At 46.0% G+C, this 18,844-nt stretch overlaps 3 protein-coding genes and 1 long non-coding RNA gene across 9 annotated transcripts in view; 2 read left to right on the forward strand and 2 right to left on the reverse strand.

Moving 5' to 3' along the window:
• Positions 1 to 10,030, forward strand: part of nedd9 (neural precursor cell expressed, developmentally down-regulated 9) — a 29,574-nt gene extending 19,544 nt beyond the window's left edge. For both annotated transcript variants that reach the window (XM_019883262.1, XM_019883261.1), the window contains exons 3-7: positions 5,162 to 5,260; positions 5,930 to 6,085; positions 6,713 to 7,885; positions 8,386 to 8,475; positions 9,182 to 10,030. In XM_019883262.1, coding sequence (XP_019738821.1) covers positions 5,162 to 5,260; positions 5,930 to 6,085; positions 6,713 to 7,885; positions 8,386 to 8,475; positions 9,182 to 9,730 — 2,067 coding nt within the window. In that variant the 3' untranslated portion in view covers positions 9,731 to 10,030. The remainder of the gene's footprint in view (positions 1 to 5,161; positions 5,261 to 5,929; positions 6,086 to 6,712; positions 7,886 to 8,385; positions 8,476 to 9,181) is intronic.
• A 3,726-nt stretch (positions 10,031 to 13,756) lies between these two features.
• On the reverse strand, positions 13,757 to 15,975 carry smim13 (small integral membrane protein 13). The gene is made up of 2 exons (XM_019883246.1): positions 15,543 to 15,975; positions 13,757 to 14,694 (listed from the first exon to the last, which is right to left on the reverse strand). Exons 1-2 carry the CDS (start codon positions 15,616 to 15,618, stop codon positions 14,504 to 14,506), a joined length of 267 nt encoding a protein of 88 aa, XP_019738805.1. The 5' UTR covers positions 15,619 to 15,975; the 3' UTR covers positions 13,757 to 14,503.
• LOC109523836 (uncharacterized) lies at positions 14,707 to 16,693 on the forward strand. The gene is made up of 2 exons (XR_002169855.1): positions 14,707 to 15,144; positions 15,970 to 16,693. It is a non-coding gene; the product is annotated as an uncharacterized LOC109523836 (long non-coding RNA).
• Positions 16,176 to 18,844, reverse strand: part of zc3h12ab (zinc finger CCCH-type containing 12Ab) — a 13,477-nt gene continuing 10,808 nt past the window's right edge. For 4 of the 5 annotated variants that reach the window (XM_019883235.1, XM_019883238.1, XM_019883236.1 and 1 more), the window contains 2 exons: positions 18,117 to 18,217; positions 16,176 to 17,477 (listed from right to left, as the gene is read on the reverse strand). In XM_019883235.1, the coding sequence (XP_019738794.1) occupies positions 16,771 to 17,477; positions 18,117 to 18,217 (808 nt within the window). In that variant the 3' untranslated portion in view covers positions 16,176 to 16,770. The remainder of the gene's footprint in view (positions 17,478 to 18,116; positions 18,218 to 18,844) is intronic. The other variant, XM_019883239.1, reaches the window with a different exon arrangement.

Genomic DNA, 18,844 nt, shown 5'->3' on the forward strand with positions numbered 1-18,844 from the left:
GCATTGAGACGCGGGGGGGGGGGGTGTGTGTGACCCAAAGAGGAGAAGCCATTGTGCTTACTTCTCAAGTTTCCTCTTTCTCTGCTTGCGTCATGAAAGGTGCGTCTTGTTTCACTCCACGCTGCCTCCGAGTCCCTTGCGCTACCCCTCCCGCTCTTGAGTCAGGCTCTGAGGTCACGGTGTTTCAAAGATGGGTTGGGTTCAGAGTTCAAAGACCTCGGCCAAGAGTCTTATCTACGCCTACCAGACGGCCTATTCATTCCTCACTTCCTGCCCCCAAGAGCTCGACTCCATGTATGGGCATTTCCTCAATCCGCCCCCCCCCCACGCGAGTCATACCCGCAGATCCGATGTCTTCCCGAGCGCCGTAAAGATATACGGGACCAACGGACTCCCACCCAAATCTCGAGGAAGCGTACCGAGAGTTGTTTACGGCCCACGAGGGCGCGTCGCACACCTCGATGGAGCGACGCTCGGAAAAGTGATCGCGCGAGGTGTACCCGAATGGCTCGTTTGTGTTTTTGCCGCTTCCTGGAGCACGGCCGGCTTCTTCGAACGCTTGAACCATTGTTGCCGTCGTGATGGATCGCTGGCCCGCGAGAAGCGACCGAGGGGGAAAGCTCATAAATCAGTTGTAGAAAGAAAAAAAAATCTGCGGCCCGGTTTGCATACCAAGAGGACTTTGCTCCTTGAAGCTTTAGAGCGGCGCTCCTCGTAAATGAGTCATAAAGTAAAGTGAGGCTGGGTGACAGGAAATGCTCTGCTGGAATTTTTTTGCAAGGGAAACAATGATTTGACCTATTGGGTGTCTTGTCTGTGGGTTTGCCTGATGGTCGACGTGTTTTGTTTTGTTTTTTTTTTAACTCCACAATGATAGCTTCAAACTCATTCACTCCCAAAGACGTTTTTAAACGTCTTTTCAGACTTGGTCCAGAATTGGCTGGTACTGAATGAGTTAAACAGCTTTTCGTGGTTGTACGCGCTGAAGAATCATTAACGTGTCGCTCCACAATATCCCCTTTTTCTCCCGGGAACGACGATGCGCGGCGACGTTTTCCCGAGAAACAAAACGGCGCGTGTCATTTTTTTCAACATTCCTCGGGATTGAGACGTCGCTTTTGATCCAAGCAGATGAAAGATGATCCTCCTCATTAGTCGCCTAGTTCGTTTGGGCATTTTGGGGCTAGCTATCAGCGATGCAGCGCCGGATTAAATACTTCATTACTTTGGGATAATTGGCTTTTCACATTTCGGAGGCGACGCCGAGCGGTCGTGGCGGAGATGGGGGTTTTTTTTGTGCAGTGATTCATCAAAGCGGAGACACTCCCTGCTCCCATAAAAGTTGTACTCTTAACAGAACTGATGTCATTGCGTGGTGCGTCTTCGAAGCTTTGTCAAACCTCCAGATAAGGAGGAGGAGAGATCAGGATGAAGGAGGAGTTGCCGAATAGGACCGGAAGTGTCTTTACCGCCATCTATTGGTGAGCTGTCTCATTAGGCTTGTGGATTTATGTCAGTAAGCCATTACGGAGAAGAAAGGCCGTCTCCAAACCCAATGACCGAGCGTGATATGATGTCTTCCTGTTCATTTGAGCCACACACACAAGCACACACACACAGAGCTTCTTTTATCAGAAGAGATCTTTCATTATATTGATTTATAGCGTGAATCATTGTGTAAGCAGAGAGAGCTGCACACTATAGTGAGATCCAATGCATTTTTTTTTCTCCAATCATTTGACTAAATGTTGCAAACGACTCTCAGGACTATGCACTGCAGTTATACAACCATAATAACAAACCTATTGTTTAACTCTCAGGTTCGTTGCATGCTTTTATCTCCAGTAGACTTGATGACTGTAAAGGTCTTCTGACCGGACACCCTCAGATCTGAACATGTTACTCTCGTCCTCAAAGATTTATACCGGCTCCCAATCAGCTGTCGAATAGATTTTAAAATTATGCCACGATCAATCACTAAATGGCTCGGGGACGACATACATGACGGAAATGCTCATGGTATGAACCCAGTCGTGTTTTGAGGTCAGCAGACCCGGATTAATGGCTGGCGTTCAAAGCAAACATGGTGCATCAGCATTTAGCTGTTATGCTGTACGCAAATAAGATGCCAACTGAACTGTTTTATTTTTTTATGTCTTAAATGTAACTTCTCTCCCATCACGGTTGTTATTTTTGTCGTTACTTTCGCATATTTCTCGATCACCACGCCGTTTGAGATGCAGTCCGTAAAATCCAAGGTTTTCAGAAAGCTCACTAAGCAGTTGTTGATGTTAGGACGACAACGCTCGAATGACTCTCGAAATGTCCGACCTGCCAAAAACCCGAGCGTGCCAACGTGCTAAGCCAACAGCAAGGAGGGCCGTGACTCACTCAGCGCCACACAAGGGGAGCATTAGCGGCGCATTGGTTTAGCCGCTCTGGGCACCGGTCTAAACCTGATCCCGCTTGAGTCACACAGTTTGCGCTGCCTCCCCCATGAAGGAATCCTTGGAGCCTATCACCTTAGTGGGAGCAAATGTTTGTTCGGTCGCTCGGGGAGGCCATCCATGATGTCATCGCCTCGCCTGTGTTTTTTTGCACTGACAAAAAAAAAAAAGGGTGCCATCAGCGACTTAAAAAGCACCAACCTCATTGGAGCTGGTAAATATTTACAAAGCACCAATTATGACAGCGGCCGACCCGCCTTCTGAGCAACAGCGCGCTGGGTAAACAAGAGGGAGGAGTGCGCCCGCACTCTGAGGCGATGACGCGTACCTGCGGAAAAAGGTCACCGAGGGCCTTACGCGGACACCTTGCTGCCATCTGCATGTGGCAGCTGAGTCCAGATATCCTCTTATCGCCAACGCACAGATTCAACCCGCGGGGCTGGACACGACCTTTAACAGTCTCTCTGTCTCAAGGCTTTTACTTTAGCTTCCATTCTGCCGAGCAGTTTGGTTTTACTGTCTCAACAGTGCAGTCGGGAATGGTAAAGCATTTATTTACCGTTCTAGAGGAGATGACAAAATAAACCCATCCGTCCATTTTGTCATCGCTGTGATTGATATCATAGCAGTTATGCTACGTATGCATCGGCAAGCGCAAGGTCAAGGCGCAGTCGAGAATGCGGTTCACTCAGGCCCAACTAATTAGCTACGTGAAGGAGCTACCAAAAGTCATCACGACAGAAAGGAAAAAGGAAGACAGCAAAGTCTGGTGTTGGACTTTTTAGAAAGATAGAAACATAAAGCTAAAGGAACGTGCCTGGAGTGCGGTTCCCAAAGGACGGCAAAGTCAGGCTTTCTCCATCTTTGGAGCGTTTTCAAGATGTTGGAATCAAGATGCTTCACTTTTAAATAAGTTCAACCGGCAGCCTCGGCTTCCCCGCGCCATGCTAGCGGTCCATTAACTTCCTTTGAAATAACATTGGGCAAACACGGTCGCAGATGCTACTTTTGTTAGCCTGCCGCCGTGCGGTTCCATACGGCCAGAGATTTGGGGAGGCTATGGCCGGCGGTGCGCGAGAAGAGCGAGAAGCAGCCCGTCTATTTATTCCTCGGCTGGTTTATTTCGGCCTCGGTGTACATTACACTAGTGAGCCGCTGGCCGCCGCCGCCTGCGTGGGCAGGTATGCTAGCAATGAACACCTTAAATCACCTCAAGCTTGTTCAACTCGGACTGATTGGAACCATATGAACTTCGCTCTGGACTCCCAACGTTGAATGGCATACCTTTCCATACTCAGCAACATACTCTCTACTTTCCATTCCTCACTGTTCCCTCATCCCCGCTCCCGTTGACTTTTTTTTGTTTTCATGAATCTCTTTAACAGACCAGTCCCCCCCCCCCCTCCGCCCCCTCAACCCGCTTCTGCTTTCCCTGAAACATTAAGCCCGTTCCGTGCTGGCTGAGCTTTTCTTCCTTATCGCTGATGCTATTTAGCTCGTAAGCCGGCTCGATGATGACTCAAGAAGAGTGAATTCTATGAGTCAAGTCTCATAACCCCCAACGTGGAGACCTTTCCCCACTGCTAGCATTCGTACCAAATCCTATTTTTGAAAACCCAGTCATGAACCTTGCTCGTTCCGGCGAGGCGACGGTAGCAAGTGGGGGTGGAAAAAGCAGTTCTGGGCTCAGAGAAGGACATTCCCAGAATTCCTCTGTCTGTCTGACGCAGCGAGGAGGTCTGCAACTCTGCTTTTAGGGGATACGAGAAAGCAGTGTGCCGGGTGGAGGAGGAGGAGGGGGCGGCGGTGGAAAAAGTGGGATTAGGAGGTGTGGAAGGACTGATCAGCACTGACGGGAAAGGGCAATAGATGTCGGATTTAAAGGAAAGAAAAAATGTCACTGATCCAAAAGAAGCCAGCAAGATGGTTTGCTTTCCAAGCAGTAATCATGTTATTATGCTCAAAGCCCGTCTGCAGCACAGCGTTAAATTCTTATTTGGATTGCTTCATCCGTTGCAGCAGAGATTTGAAAGTATGTGGCGTGAACCGTCATAAAACCACAACCGAAATCGCTGCAAAACATTAAAAAAAAAATAATAAAAATTAAAGATGGTTTTGTAGGATCAAGTTTTTGCAGGTTTTATATTCTCTACACTCGCCGGAGTTCACTTAAACCCGTCTCCGTGTTTTCACCTGCAACCAGCCTAGAGTCGTCTCCTCGTGACCTTGAACAATATGAACCGTATAGAAAATGGCTGCCGTTACGCTAACTTCAGCGCGTGATGCCGCAGTCGAAAAATGTTCTCTAATGACTTACTCATGTTGATTTGAGGCTTTGTTTTTTACCTTTTCACCCGACCATGTTCAGCACACAACCGACAACTGACAGAGAGAGAGAGATGCTAACGAGGGCTGACAGCTAGCGCACGGTCGGCGTCCTAAACCTCCCGGTTAGCACGACACCTAATTGATGTCCTCACGGCGACTGACTCGCACCAATTTCCGTCAGAACCTTTTAGGACTTCAGTTTTCAGTCTCGGGTTCCTTTGCATCCAACTCCCATGTTTTCGACAAACCAGACGTTTTGATTCTTGAGTGGCGGGAGGGCGTGTTTGCAAATGGGCAGCATTTGTCTTGGGCCCCGCCGTAAACCAGGTGTCATTTTTAGACAGCCGCTCTCATTGTTTGCACTTCTCCCCGCTGTGATTGGACAGGTGGTGACCCCCACCAGAGTGGGACAGTCGTACACCTACAGCCCAGGCCAGCACAACCAGCAGGACCTCTACGATGTCCCACCCAGTCGATCACAAGGGGTAAGTGTCCCTTTCTTTTCGCACACAGAGTTAAATCTTCTCTAAGAACGTCATCCTGTGTGGAGAAAAAAATTGATCAAGGTTTGTTTTGGTTGCTTAGAGGCTAATGATGATCCATTTACCAGTTTGGTCTGCAACACTCCAGAAAATAGGCAAAGCTGTGGATCACCTTCCAAAGTCGAAGCAAATGTTTTTTTTTTTTTATTAAACTACCGTATTTTCCGCACTATAAGGCGCTTCAGAGTCGAAGGAGTACCTTTAAAGAATGGCTTATTTCAAAACTGTTTTCATATATAGGGCGCACCGCATTATAAGGCGCATAGAAGCCACAATCGTGGCTGCAGTTGTGTGATGCATCCACTAGATGGAGGTACTCCAATGGGAATACAAAACAATACAGTAATTATATCGAGCTTTAACAACCGCTGCAGCTGTAACAAAGCGCTTGTCAGAACATTTCAAATACTACGCCCAAGAAATCAGAATATTGATCATTTTTTATTTATATATATATATATATATATATATATATATATATAAGGCGCATCGGATTATGGGGCGCACTGTCTGTTTTTGAGAAAACGGAAGGCCTTTAGGTGTACCTTATAGTGCGGAAAATATGGAAAAAGCCAGAGAATGTAACGTTTGTTGTTTGTGTTCCTTTTTCAGGTTTATGACGTTCCACCCGGTCAAATGTTAGGCTCACCGTACCCTGGACAGCACGGAGCCGCGCGCAACCAGGATATCTACGACGTACCCCCATCTCAAGCCGACCTCAGGACACAAGGACAAGACGTTTACGACGTCCCTCCTTCTTTGCAAGCGGTAATAAAACACTCCGGCAGAGGGGTGACCTCACGCGATTTGCTTTTCGGAAGGAAGGAACAGCCCTTGAAGCGACGATTTTCAAGTTGTTAATACGGTTCCTGCTGTTTGTCACATTTGGCACGGATAAATTAATAATACGCTACACGTCACATTTATGACATTCTTGCGGTCGCGCTGAAAATAAGCTTTGCTTGCCAGAAGCGTTGAACCAAAGCTCCATGAGTGTGGTTTATTCTGTCTCAAGCCTCCATGGGAAAATCCAAAACAAAACCCTTGACTTTCCACAGCTTCTACGTTTTTGTTTTTTTTTCAGGCAGACGTCCAGCAGTTTGCTTCTTAGAAGCAGAAATATGGCGGGTGTCGTAGCTAATTAAAGTTGAGAAGTGCATTTCTATGATGGTTGGGGATTATTTTTCTTTCCCCCATTTTCTGTGAAAGGTCGAACAACACTGTAGAATCCAAAGCGAAATTTGTGTGGTTTCAAGTCGAGGTTACAAATGGCGCTCCGTGAACTAGCACATGAACGCTTTGCTATAAATTCAACGACGTTGCAATTTTTAGCGCAATCATGAGAGCGATTGTTCATGCCCAAATGTAAACATCGCGCCTGTCCTTGCCCTTCAGGTCTACTCGGTGCCACCCTGCAGAGCCAACCCCGCCCAGCAGGAGGGCACCTACGATTTCCCGCAGCCTCTCAAACAGATGCAAGAGAGCATCTATGACGTCCCCCCGCCCACCCTCGCCAAAACCACACAGAACCCTCAGTCCGTTTACGACTTCCCCGCCGGCGCGGAGCCCGCCGGCCATCACCAACAACAGAACAGCAACGAGGGCATCTACGACGTACCGCCGACGGCCCTCCTGTCCGTCGGGGCGGTCTCGCCCAGCGACGTCTACGACATCCCGAGGGGCATGCAGCACTCCCAGCACAGAAGCTTGCCCGGCGACCGGGACAAGGGAGTGTACGACGTCCCCGCCCAGGAATCGCGAGCCGTCGCGGACGCGTCCGACGGCGTCAACCGCCTGTCGTTCTCCAGCACGGGCAGCACGCGAAGCAGCATGTCCACGTCGTCCTCCTCCACGGGAACCAGTTCCGAGGGCCGCCTGGCTCTGGACGTGGACACGGCGGTCCAGAGGTTGTACCGTCTGCAGCAGGCTGTGGAGGTCTCGGCGGGGGCTTTGCATTCGATGGCGGCATCCCCGCACTGGAGGACCTTTCCTTTCATGGAGCGCCACGCCAACGAGGTCCGCACGGTGCTGGACAGGGTCCGAGCAGGTCTGGGGGACTTTATCGTATTCGGGAAAGGGGCTGCGGCCAACGCTACGGCCCTTTCCGACTCCACCCTTCACAGCAAGCTGAGGAGGCAGCTGGGACGCTTGGAGGACTCTCAGCAGATACTCCTGCAGATCTACCAGGTCTTGGAGAATAGCAGCTGGGCGCTAAACGCCTTGGTCTCCTCCGCCGCCGGCAAGCATCACAACAAGAGCGACGAGCTGGACCGCTTCGTCATGGTCTCCAGAACCGTGCCGGACGACGCCAAGCAACTGGCCTCCACGATAGGGAACAGCGCCGAGCTGCTGTTCAGACGGACGCACATGGAGGGCTCCTTCTCGAGCGGGAGCACGCCCGACGACAACATGAGCCACCCGCTCACGTCGCCCTCATCGGACAGCGACACCTACGGGGGCCAGACCAAGCCCTTCCCGGTACCCTCCAGCCAGGACAAGGACAACATGAACCACAGCGAGAAGTGTGTTAAAAGCTGGATGGAAGACTACGACTACGTACACCTGCAGGTCGATTGCGCAGCTACACCGGCACAACTGTGACAGTGGGGATAACCCTGACCTTTTGGGGGATTTGGATGCCCCACATGTGGGAAAGGAGAGCCCGATGGGCTTCGCAGCCATTTATTGAATGCCCTAAGCAATGTAAAGACAACAGGCATACACACACGGAAGTTGTCGACCACAGCTCACACAGCCACAGATTCCTCAAACCACCCCAACCAGGCCCCGACTCTTAAATGCACACGCACGTACGCAGACGCTACAATAGTGTATGTACAATATTTGAGGGTCTGCAAAATCTGCAAAAAATTGGCTGATATATTTTTTTAGTGGGTGTGGGAGGCGAAATGTCATTATCTTGGTCTTCTGGTATCGTGTGTTAATGTGTTTAAAGAAAATCAGCTAATTTCTGGCTGGTCTAAAGTATTTTGTACACATTGTATGCTCGAGTAACAAAAATAGTTCATATTTGAGGCTTTTGTCACTTACCTGTCCTCCACTTGCAGGGCAAAGAAGACTTTGAGCGTCAACAAAAGGAGCTGTTGGAGAAAGAAAATATCATTAAGCAGAATCAAGCTCAGTTGGGCCAGGAGCAGGTGAGCTTGAGCAACTTAACCCAAAACATTGGCTGCTGTGGCAAAGATGATAATTTTGATGAACACAACTTCAAAAGCCAAACCAAAGTACACGAGCTTGATGATAACAATGTGAAAATTGATGATAATGTGAAACACGGAGCAGCAACATACTTCAACTGAGCAGACAACAATATTCTGAGGCATAGTTTGTCATGACTGCAGAACAGCCCACTCACGGTTCAGCACCTGCAGATTTGCGGATTTTTTTTTTTTTTTATGTTAGGGTTTTTTTTTTGGTGAGAAACGTATATTGAAACTTTATTAGCTTTTTGAAAATAATTGTATTCATTTTTTTTTTTTAAATTGTAAAAAAAAATTGGGGAGTTATGTCGGCCTGTTTGTTTTTTTTGGGAAGGGCGAGGGGGGGGGGTAATTTTTTAAAAAAAATAATTTCAGGGGATACGTTAACGCTGTCTGTTGTTTTCATAATTTTTACCTTTGTACTTTGTTTGCAAATGTTTCAAAATTTTACTTTGGTCTTTTATTCTTTCGCCGTTAAATGTTGTATTTTGCCTTTAAATATTTGCAACACTGTCAAGCACATTGAATTATCTCGTGTACGTAATATGCAATATAAATAAAACTGCCTTGCCGCTGTTGACCTCCCGGGTGCAGAAGACCAACAACTAATGTCAGTCGTGTGATTTTTTTTTTTTTTGTCCAGATCAACCAATTCAAGAAGCTGGAGCAGGAGGTGATCAAACCCGTAGAGAACGACATCTCACAGTGGATGCCTCACCAACACTCGGGCAGGACCGCCACCCCCCAAACGGAGACGACGACGTCCCAGTCCGCCTCCACGCGCACATGCGCGAGGGATCGCCAGCTGCTGGGTTTCTACTCGGAGCAGTGCGAGCAGCACTTTGTCACGCTGCTTAGCGCCGTGGACGCTTTTTTCAGCTGCGTGAGCGCCGGGCAGCCGCCGCGCATCTTCGTGGCGCACAGCAAGTTCGTCATCCTCAGCGCGCACAAACTGGTGTTCATCGGAGACACGCTGTCCCGGCAGGCCGCCGCCCCCGAGGTGGCCAACAGGGTGATGAACTCCAGTAACGTGCTGTGTGACTTGTTAAAAACGGTGGTGGCCGCCACCAAGACGGCGGCGCTCAACTACCCCAACACGCCCGCCATCCAGGAGATGGTGGACAGAGTCACTGATCTCTCACATCACGCACAACAGTTCAAAGAACAGTTGCTTCAAATGGCCAAATGGTGACTCTCTTTCCTCCACCTGATGTAAAAACGTTGTGTTGTGTAAATATTTGCTCTATTTTTTTTGTCTAGATTGTTTTATGTGGACTTTTTTTTTCATCATAACATTCCAGTCATATATTATGAAGCACCTTATGTTCGTTTCACCCATTGAGTGTCGTTGGCGTGTCGTACTGCTGGATGTGTGACAGTAGATCCGAGACTATGTTAATGTTTATAGCCGTGTGTGTGTGTATGTGTGTGTGTGTGTTTACGTGGGAAATGGGGTGGTTCTCCGCAGATAAAGACTTGTTCATAACCTTGACACTGTTTTCTTCAGTTCTTTATACACCTCAAAATGCGCTTCATAGAGTACTTCATATCAAATATATGTTTGTACTTTTTAACGCTGTCGTAATATGCCGTCAACAGGAATCCTAACGAGGAGTGTCATCAATATCAAATGCCATCAACTGGGTTTTTTTTGGGGGGGGGGGTTTGTTTTAATGGGAATGGGCAGAGAGAAGTTAACATCAACTACGGCTAGTAGGTAGCAGCCTTGGCCTCTTTTGTAAGAGTTTTTTTTGTTTTTTTTTTCCAACCTGGTAAGGCAACTGGGAACAATTTCTCATTTACGTTGCTGACCTGAAGCCAACGCGGGGTTCAACATCTTCCCCAAGGGCACTTCGACAGCCAACACTTTTGGCCTGGGATTTCAACCGGCAACCCTTCGCACAACGGACGAGCCGTACTACCAATTGAACCACGGCCGACAATTTGAAGAAATATGCAGCTAATGTGGAAACTTTCTAATAGATGAGGAAACGAGGGTGTATTTTCATTTTTCTTCCCTGTCAAACTGTCATCACGACCAGACACACAAATAGTTATTCATAGCTTCTATTCTAAAAATAACTGGTTATTTTTAACGGCGCTGGCATGACTTCTCACTAAACAGGGTGTACTGCACTGGAAGCTAGCAGACGCTGGATAATTCCACAGCGTTCCTGTAGAACATTGGATGTGACAGAGGCAAATGAGGACATGGTGTGTTTTGTACGCGTTCTCTGAGCCATGAGAGACTTTTTTTTTTTTTTTTTTTCAAAAATGCCAACACACATTTTGTCCGGCTCGAAGGCTCTCTTCACATTGGGAGTTGTTTTTGCTAGTTACGCGTCATAGCTAGCTGACATGGAAACATTCTTTTCCTCCACTTCATCTTTACTAAACCCAACTAAGTTGGTTTATTTTCACCTCGATAAAATAGAGCGTCTCCCCAAAGAGGGGCTGCTCTTGATAGATGAGACTACGCGAAGAAGAGACACCCATAATCACAGCGAGGTCCCTCACACACCCCGTCAGCTCCCAATCAGAAAATCTCATTAAACCTCTTTTCAGCTCACATAGGCTGGCACTGTGTGCCAAGCAATTTGTTTAGGGTTTTTTTTTTTATCTACCGCATTCCTGCTCGCGCTCTCCGGAGAGACGAGGAGGAAAAGGAATTTGCAAATGCAATCACTTTTTTATAAGGCTTCTCCATATGACTAAATAGTAATTCGGAAGATGTCAGCTCAATTTGGCTTGAGCAAAGTCCTACTCGGCGCTAATCTGCTTTGCCAGAGTGAAATACAGCAGTTTTATTGAACTAATTGCAGGGAAATAAAGATTGGCGCCTGCCTAGCAAGCAGTCATATATAAAATTGGCAAAACGATGTGGAGTCGAATATTGATCCAAGCTTCACTTTCATTCTCCAATATTTACTTATTAGGATGACTCAGGGTGCTGGGCTAGCTACCTCGTGCGTTCATAAAAATATACAACAATTTTCCAGTGGTTAAGCGCTACAGCAGAAGTCAGACGATTAATTTAGTTGTAAATATGTCATGTGGGAAGAGGCAACACAAAAAAACATCAAGTTCGCCCTCCTGTCCCTTATGACGACATTGACTGTATCTGCTGCCATTTAATTTGAAGTCCAAACCACAACAGGAAAAATGTCTAAAACTAGCTAAACGTAACTTGCAACAACAACAACATGCTGAGACAGGCTGAACAAAAGCAGCAATACAAAAACTAAATACACTTAAGACAAAGATGAAAATGAATATTTTCCTTGTCATTACAATTGCCTTTCGTTAGGTTTGTAACCATAAGATGTAGTTTTGTGAAGCATTTTTGGTTATGTTGTTATTTTTTTTTAAATTGTCGTTTTAGTTATGTCGTTGTTTTTCGTCGACTCAAATAACCTTACAGAATATGAAACAAAGCTAGCTAACAACAAAGAGAACATAAAACAGTAACACATTTTGACTGTCAAGGCAGAGGTGCTAAGGATAAGAAAAAAAACTGTTTTTTTGGGGACAGCTTGAAAAACACAACAAATGAACACATCTTACGAGTGAGCTAAATAATTAAAGCGTCGACCTGAGTGTGTTATTTTGCATTCAGTGGAAGAGTTATTGACGACAGAAAACACCAGGTCATGTCAGTGAATCAATGGAGTTATTTTTGTCCTGGCTGCTTCGAGTTAATCGACGCCAGCTTCCGTCCTTCAACGAGTGTTTATATGTCACCCTACAGACCAAACACTACAGACCTGTTTCTTTCTCTCTCTCCCTTGTGCCGCAGTTACACAACTCGGCAAAGTGCTGCGAAAAAATAAACTGTCTGGGGTTGCATTTTGCTTGATCCCAATTGTCGGCAGTCTTTCGACACGCTGCAAAGGGACGACAGCGAACAGGTGTTGGGCTGTTGAGATTGAACATTTGCAGCGAGGGAGTGAACAAATGAGTGAAACGTCAGCTGCTCTCTCACCTTGTCTACAAGGAGACGCCGTGTCGCCGAGCGTGTTGCAGAAGCAGAACGTGCACAGACAGAGGCAGAGAAAAGCACTGGAGAGGGGATGTCATTTCCGTGGTTTACCACAATCATTTCCTGTAAAGTATTTGCAGAATCTGAAATTACAGCTTCTCAAAGAGGGAGAGAGAGAAAAAAAGAAGGGCCCAGCTGCAGGTTCAAGACCAAATCTGAAGGAGAGGAAGAGAGAATTCATGCAGAGAATAGAACTGCAAGTGGATGTTGTCTCGCAGGATGCACACGAATATCCAGGAAACGTGGTTGAACGAATTTGCACGATGATAAAAAAAAAAAATTGCATACATGCACATTTGGGTGGTATGAATGTAGCATGCTAAGGCACATATTTTGCATGCAGAAAAAAAGCGCATCTAGCACCAAACAAAAAAGTAACAATGTGGACGCAGTTTAATTTACCTTCTGCCATCTAGTGGAAGAGTATATAATTGTTCTGTCTGTCACTGTACATCGCTGACATGTACATGGGTGGTGAAACGAACAGCATACAGACATAGTTAACAAGTGTGTCCCCTTTTTGCGACATTTAATTGAATATAAAATATGTTGGCATAAGGTTGGCAAAGTGCACTTGAGTGGGGGTCAAACCTGGACGTATAACAAAGTAGTATACACCGAGGATTTTAAGTACAATGCTGCCATCTAGCGGTCACTATGTGAAATGCAGCTGAAAGGACCTCAACTAAAAAAATAAAACACTGTACCAAAAATCAGAGATGGCTTTGTGTCCCAAAACACCCTTTTGATGGCGATTTAAAAATATCATCACTTTTTTTCCCCACCTCATCAAGTTTTTCAGATAATTCAATTTTTTTTCCTTTTTAAATTGACCGATAGAAGCTTGGGCGGTACGAATTTTACCCTGCGTTTTAATGCGCTTTATCCATTATAAGTAAGGCTTTTCGAGTGGGGGGCATTTCCACATTTATTTCAGGATTGCATATTTTTAAAAATATATAATGTTCTATTCCAGGACATATTCTTTAAATACTCTCGTATTACTTTTTGTTCTAAAATGCTTTTGGTACTGTCGTAATTAAAAACTACTGCGACAAATTGGTATTATAGTGAAAGTAACTTGTAGTGTTTTCTTTGTTTTGACCTGATGAATGAAAAATGGGTATTTACACAAGCAACACTTTTTTTTACTTTAAAGCTGGAAATAGAAGAAACAAACAAATTCAATTAGGACTTTAATGTATTAAAAAAAAATACATTTGAGCAGAAAACAGGACTGAGCTCTAAGTGTTTGGTTTGAAGCGGCTACGCCACAGAAATGATCATCATCAATTAAAAGGTGCAAGTTGTATTTTCTACAGTTAACCTGTAAATAAAGAGGATGACAAAAACAGCAATGCATTTGGCCCGGTTGTAGACGGAGTACTAAAAGGGGCTGATGTGATGAAAAAAAAAAACCCACGGACGCCATCTAGACTTGACCCTGGTGCGGGGCAGAACACACGGGGAGAGCGAGATGGGGTTGGACGCCATGGGGTCGGCTTGTCTGCAGCAAGGGAGCATCCATTTGGAGCTCCGGGATGTCAGCTTGTGTCGTGTGTAGCAGCATCAAAAACACCACGCAAATTCGTCAGCTCCTTGTAAACCACTCTTCAAGTGTACATTGTGTTTTTTAGGATCGTAGTAGCAGCTGTTTTACCCGAATAAGTCTATCGCAGGGTTGACAACTTTAAGTTCATTGCAATTTAAGAATGTCAAGAAGTTCATTGGTTGTATGTCGACTTAAAATCAGACACTCCATGGCCACTACAGGCGGCCCCCCCCCCACTTTTTTTTTTAAAGCCTAATAATGAAGGGCTGACTTCGTAATGGATGGCGCTGCAAATGGCTTTCAGGTCCGGTCACCAACTGAGTGTCAGTTGGGAAAGGTCCTCATTTAGTGTAAGGTGCGTAGTCAGTGGCGATCTACATGGTGCTCTCTGGGAAGGCAACTCTTTGCCGTGCAGTCCTGGGACGGTTGCGCGTGGGGGCGGTGGCGGCGCGTTCGCTCTCGCTTTCGGACGGCTTTGCCTGCGCCGGCGGGGAGGCTGCGTCCCCGACGAGTTCGCGCAGGAACTTGAACTTGGACAAGAAGAGCTGCCAGACCACATACCAACCTGTGACGGAGGCAAACAACATTGCAATGTTAAAGCCAGGCCATCATGTGCACTCTTGTCATTATCAGTTTGATAGTTTCGGACATACTGCTTACCCAGTGGAGCGCTTTTGAATCAGGAGAGACTGCCAAAACATACATTTGCAAATACAAAAATACTCTGATCTAAACTAAATGTGATTTTTTTTAACACTCGTGATGAAAATGCATTTCGTATGTTAGAATATGACTCGCATCTCTTATTTGTGTATTCCTTTAAAATGGTGCCCCCAAGTGTTCAGATTGAGAACACGTAACTAAAATGACTTGTCTTAACAGGCTAACTAAATTTAAGTGAAATGTGCAGCAAGGCTCTTTAAAAAAACGTGCGGTTGGAGGTTACCATATCAGCAAAGACAAGCTGCGACGAAATATTTGTATTTTGTACTTTTACGCGATCTCAACAACAATGGTATCGAAATACTATTGCACTATTCGCCATTTCACTACGTTTTTGCTTGTGTGTTACCTACATCCTTTCAATGTTTAGACACGTACATAACAATAATTTTGTACTGTACAACTGTTGCCATGTGATCCATAATGTGCACTTGCACAATGAAAATGTTTAAATGGGATTCCTGACATGGTTGATGGCAGTATCGCGTTAGTTTCAGTTGTCACTGACATGCCAGCAAAAGATAAATATAGACTCTTGGGCGTCATCGAAACTTGTAAAAGACTGTTAATCCTCGTTTCAAGTGGACACAATCGTCTAAATGCTCACTGACAATGACGCACATTGGCCTTAAATGTAAGACACTGTATTATGTAAATTAAACATGTAGACAGTCGTCCTTCCAAACTTACCGCATAACATGAAGATAAGAACACAAAGCAACGTGGCCACAATGACCAGCAATGTGAGCCCGACACTTTGCCACATCTTAGCTGGACACTTCGCTTTGCGACGAGCAGGGGAGATAGCAGTTTATTTGCCAAAGTCCACCATCGAAAATACAAAAAGAAAGGTACAGCAGCAGATTAGCTCCCTCGCGCCGCTGGCCGAGACGAGAGACAGACAATAACAAAACTGCGGCGCACCGCAAACTCACTCTAGCCTGTTAGCATGTGGCTACCGCAACTATCTTAAGCTTGACCTATAGCCACTTTCAAACCCGTAAAGGCTATTTTACGGTAACCGGGCCCAGCATATTAGGTGAGCGCCGGATTTGTGCTACATAACTGCAGAATGCCTTTGTTTTGCTAGCTCTTTAATGAGTAATTGTGTTGACAGGAGACTGACACTGCGGCTGCGCCATGACGAATTGACTTCTGGGTAATGAAGTTATTCATCCATTCAAGGGTCCAGTTACGGGAGCCTATCCCAGCTGACTTTGGGCGGAAGGCAGACAACACGCCAATGTGCGCGTGCGTCTCTGCGCGCGCGCGCGGACGGAAAGCCAAGAATTGTGTCTTAAATTGATTATAATAAATTCGGTAACAATTGCATTTATTTATTGACACGAACTATTTCTACACCTCTGCCTTCCGCCACTGCTGGAGCGCGGGGCGTTGCATGTTGTTCCTCAACCGTCCAGCAGGCGGAGACATTAACAATATTCTTCAGATCGTCTTATTCAAGATCATCGAACAAACAGTAAAGTACAGCATTTTTTTTTCTCTCACGTAGCAAGCCACCATTCCGAAGTAACCATGAGAATATAATTGTGGGAATGCAACTGCAAAATAGTGTCTGTCTCTCTGGGATCATCAAACACCATAAAGATTTGTATACACCCATTTAGCCATCAAAACTGGAGGGTAATAAATTGTCTTGAAATTCTCTTCCACTAGATTTGTAATTCCTATAAACTTATCAACCTATCATACGAAAACAAGAATCGAAACACTTCAACACGTATGCCTTAATCAGTCTGTCTGACATGAGGACAATTCACGTGCGCACTTGCAGGCCCAAATATCCTCCTTCCGCGCACTATTATTCACAGATTTTCAAACAAAGCATTCAAGGTGCATCATCGTCCAAAAAGTACACAAGCTTGTGCTGACGACAATCTTCTCGCCAAACCCTTCCTCATCTCATCTTATTTTGGCTCTGCATCATGATGATCTCCGCCGCCAACATCTGAGGGTCCACCACAAGTGGAAACATGTCCATGGCTGCGTCCACCAAGTCTGCGCTGAAGATAGCGAGGAGCTTGGTCCGGGTGACTTTTCTCTCATCCCCGTAGGTCGCGCGCCGGCGTGACTCCCCGGGTGTCACGTCAGCACTGTGCCGATGTACTGGCCCGAGGCTGTGATAGAGATGCTGGTCTTGGAACCTTTGCGACGAGGCAAAGTCATGGAGATAACAGCGGCATGGCGCACTCTGAGGATGGCAAGTGGGCATAGGGTGGGATTTACCAGATGGCGGTCCATACTGCGCATGACAGTTAGCCTGTTGACCCTCCACTGATTGATTCTCTATCGACCCTATGCCGGAGTCTAGCTGCTTATGAGAGCCATGCTCAGAAAAGTCCAAACTGTTCTTCCCCTTTCTACACGAGACCTTCTGCTTCGAGCAGTGAATCACTTTGTCTTTCCTCAAGGGGCTTTTCTCAAGGCCCAAGGTCAATGTCCTTGCCACATCTTCAACTAATGAGAGGCTTTGGCTGGGGACGGGACTCCTGACAGAGGGGACCTTTGCCTTTTCTCGAAGTTCATCAGCAAGCAAGCAATTGGACTGCTTGACTCGCCCCGGGTGGAGATATTTGCATCTGAGTCCATAGGTACATTTCTTTCCTGTGAAATGAACATAAAAGAGTGTCGGTTTAGAAACGTGCTAACGTACCTGAATGGATTGTTGTCATATAAACAAACCATTGTGCCGGAGCTACTTTGATACCGTTTTATTGGCTGTGACTTTGCGAGCTCAATTTTTGGACAGTCTGCACAGTTTAAAGACGGTAGATACTGTACAGTGAGGCAAGTCAACGCAACTTTATTGATATAGCACATTACATACACAAGACAACTCAATGTGCTTCACACGAACAAAGACACCTAAAAGCACTTTCAAACACAGCAAGCAGCTCATGACAATCAGAGGCAAAGCAGAGAAAGCAAATCTTACCAAAATAACATACACTTACAACACTTAAACACATTAACAGAAGATTACAAGCCCTGATAAATATGGTCAAGTCGAGTGAAAAAAAAATAAAAGTAGCTTCTCAAATTGTGAGAAGACCACGCTGTGAAACTGATTTCAAAATGTTGAAAAGACCTTTAAAGCTATAGCGAGAAAGCTTTTTATCTGGATTTACATTTACACTCGGGGTTGACTCACTTATTCCATTTGCGTGCAGCATAACAGTTCAATGCCGCTTCACCGTGTTTGCTTTGAGGCGTTCAAATCAATAAAATGTCAACTTTACTCACCGTAGGGACATGGAGGTTTTTTCTGTGTCTTCGGGGACCACCGCAGGAAATTCTCCAGGTTCGGACCGTCTCGGCCAAGTGGATCATCGGGAACCATGAACCTGCATTTGAGAAATACTGCATGTCAGAAATACCAACGACGACACGTTTTGTGCTTTTCAAGATCCTCCAGTTTACCAGAGACAGTCAAATAACACAACAGAGAATAAAGTATAATTTTTCCAAAGAGGAACTAAAGCGCAACAATTAAAGTGAAATGATAATAAAAGTACTGGTCTGATTAACTAAGATAGAAACCAGATGGCGGTTCCTCGATTGCATGTTCGCACTAACAGCTCGCCTTGTGCTGATAGTGGGTGTGTTCCACGCAATTTTCCAAGATTGTGACCTTCGTGGAAGGCGGTCGGAAGTTGGAGTACACACACACACACACACACACACACACACAAAGAGGAACTAAAGCGCAACAATTAAAGTGAAATGATAATAAAAGTACTGGTCTGATTAACTAAGATAGAAACCAGATGGCGGTTCCTCGATTGCATGTTCGCACTAACAGCTCGCCTTGTGCTGATAGTGGGTGTGTTCCACGCAATTTTCCAAGATTGTGACCTTCGTGGAAGGCGGTCGGAAGTTGGAGTACACACACACACACACACACACACACACACACACACACACACACACACACACACACACACACACACACACACACACACACACACCCA

The sequence above is a fragment of the Hippocampus comes genome, unplaced genomic scaffold (genome assembly GCF_001891065.2).
Source record: "Hippocampus comes isolate QL1 unplaced genomic scaffold, H_comes_QL1_v1.1 scaffold87, whole genome shotgun sequence".
Taxonomy (NCBI): Eukaryota; Metazoa; Chordata; class Actinopteri; order Syngnathiformes; family Syngnathidae; genus Hippocampus; species Hippocampus comes.

Excerpts from the sequence above, each read along its gene's own strand:
- smim13 (XM_019883246.1), bottom strand. The coding sequence starts at position 15,618 with ATGTGGCAAAGTGTCGGGCTCACATTGCTGGTCATTGTGGCCACGTTG. Across the intron at positions 14,695-15,542 it reads TCTTATCTTCATGTTATGCG|GTTGGTATGTGGTCTGGCAG; the intron begins GTAAGTTTGGAA and ends CCTCCGTCACAG.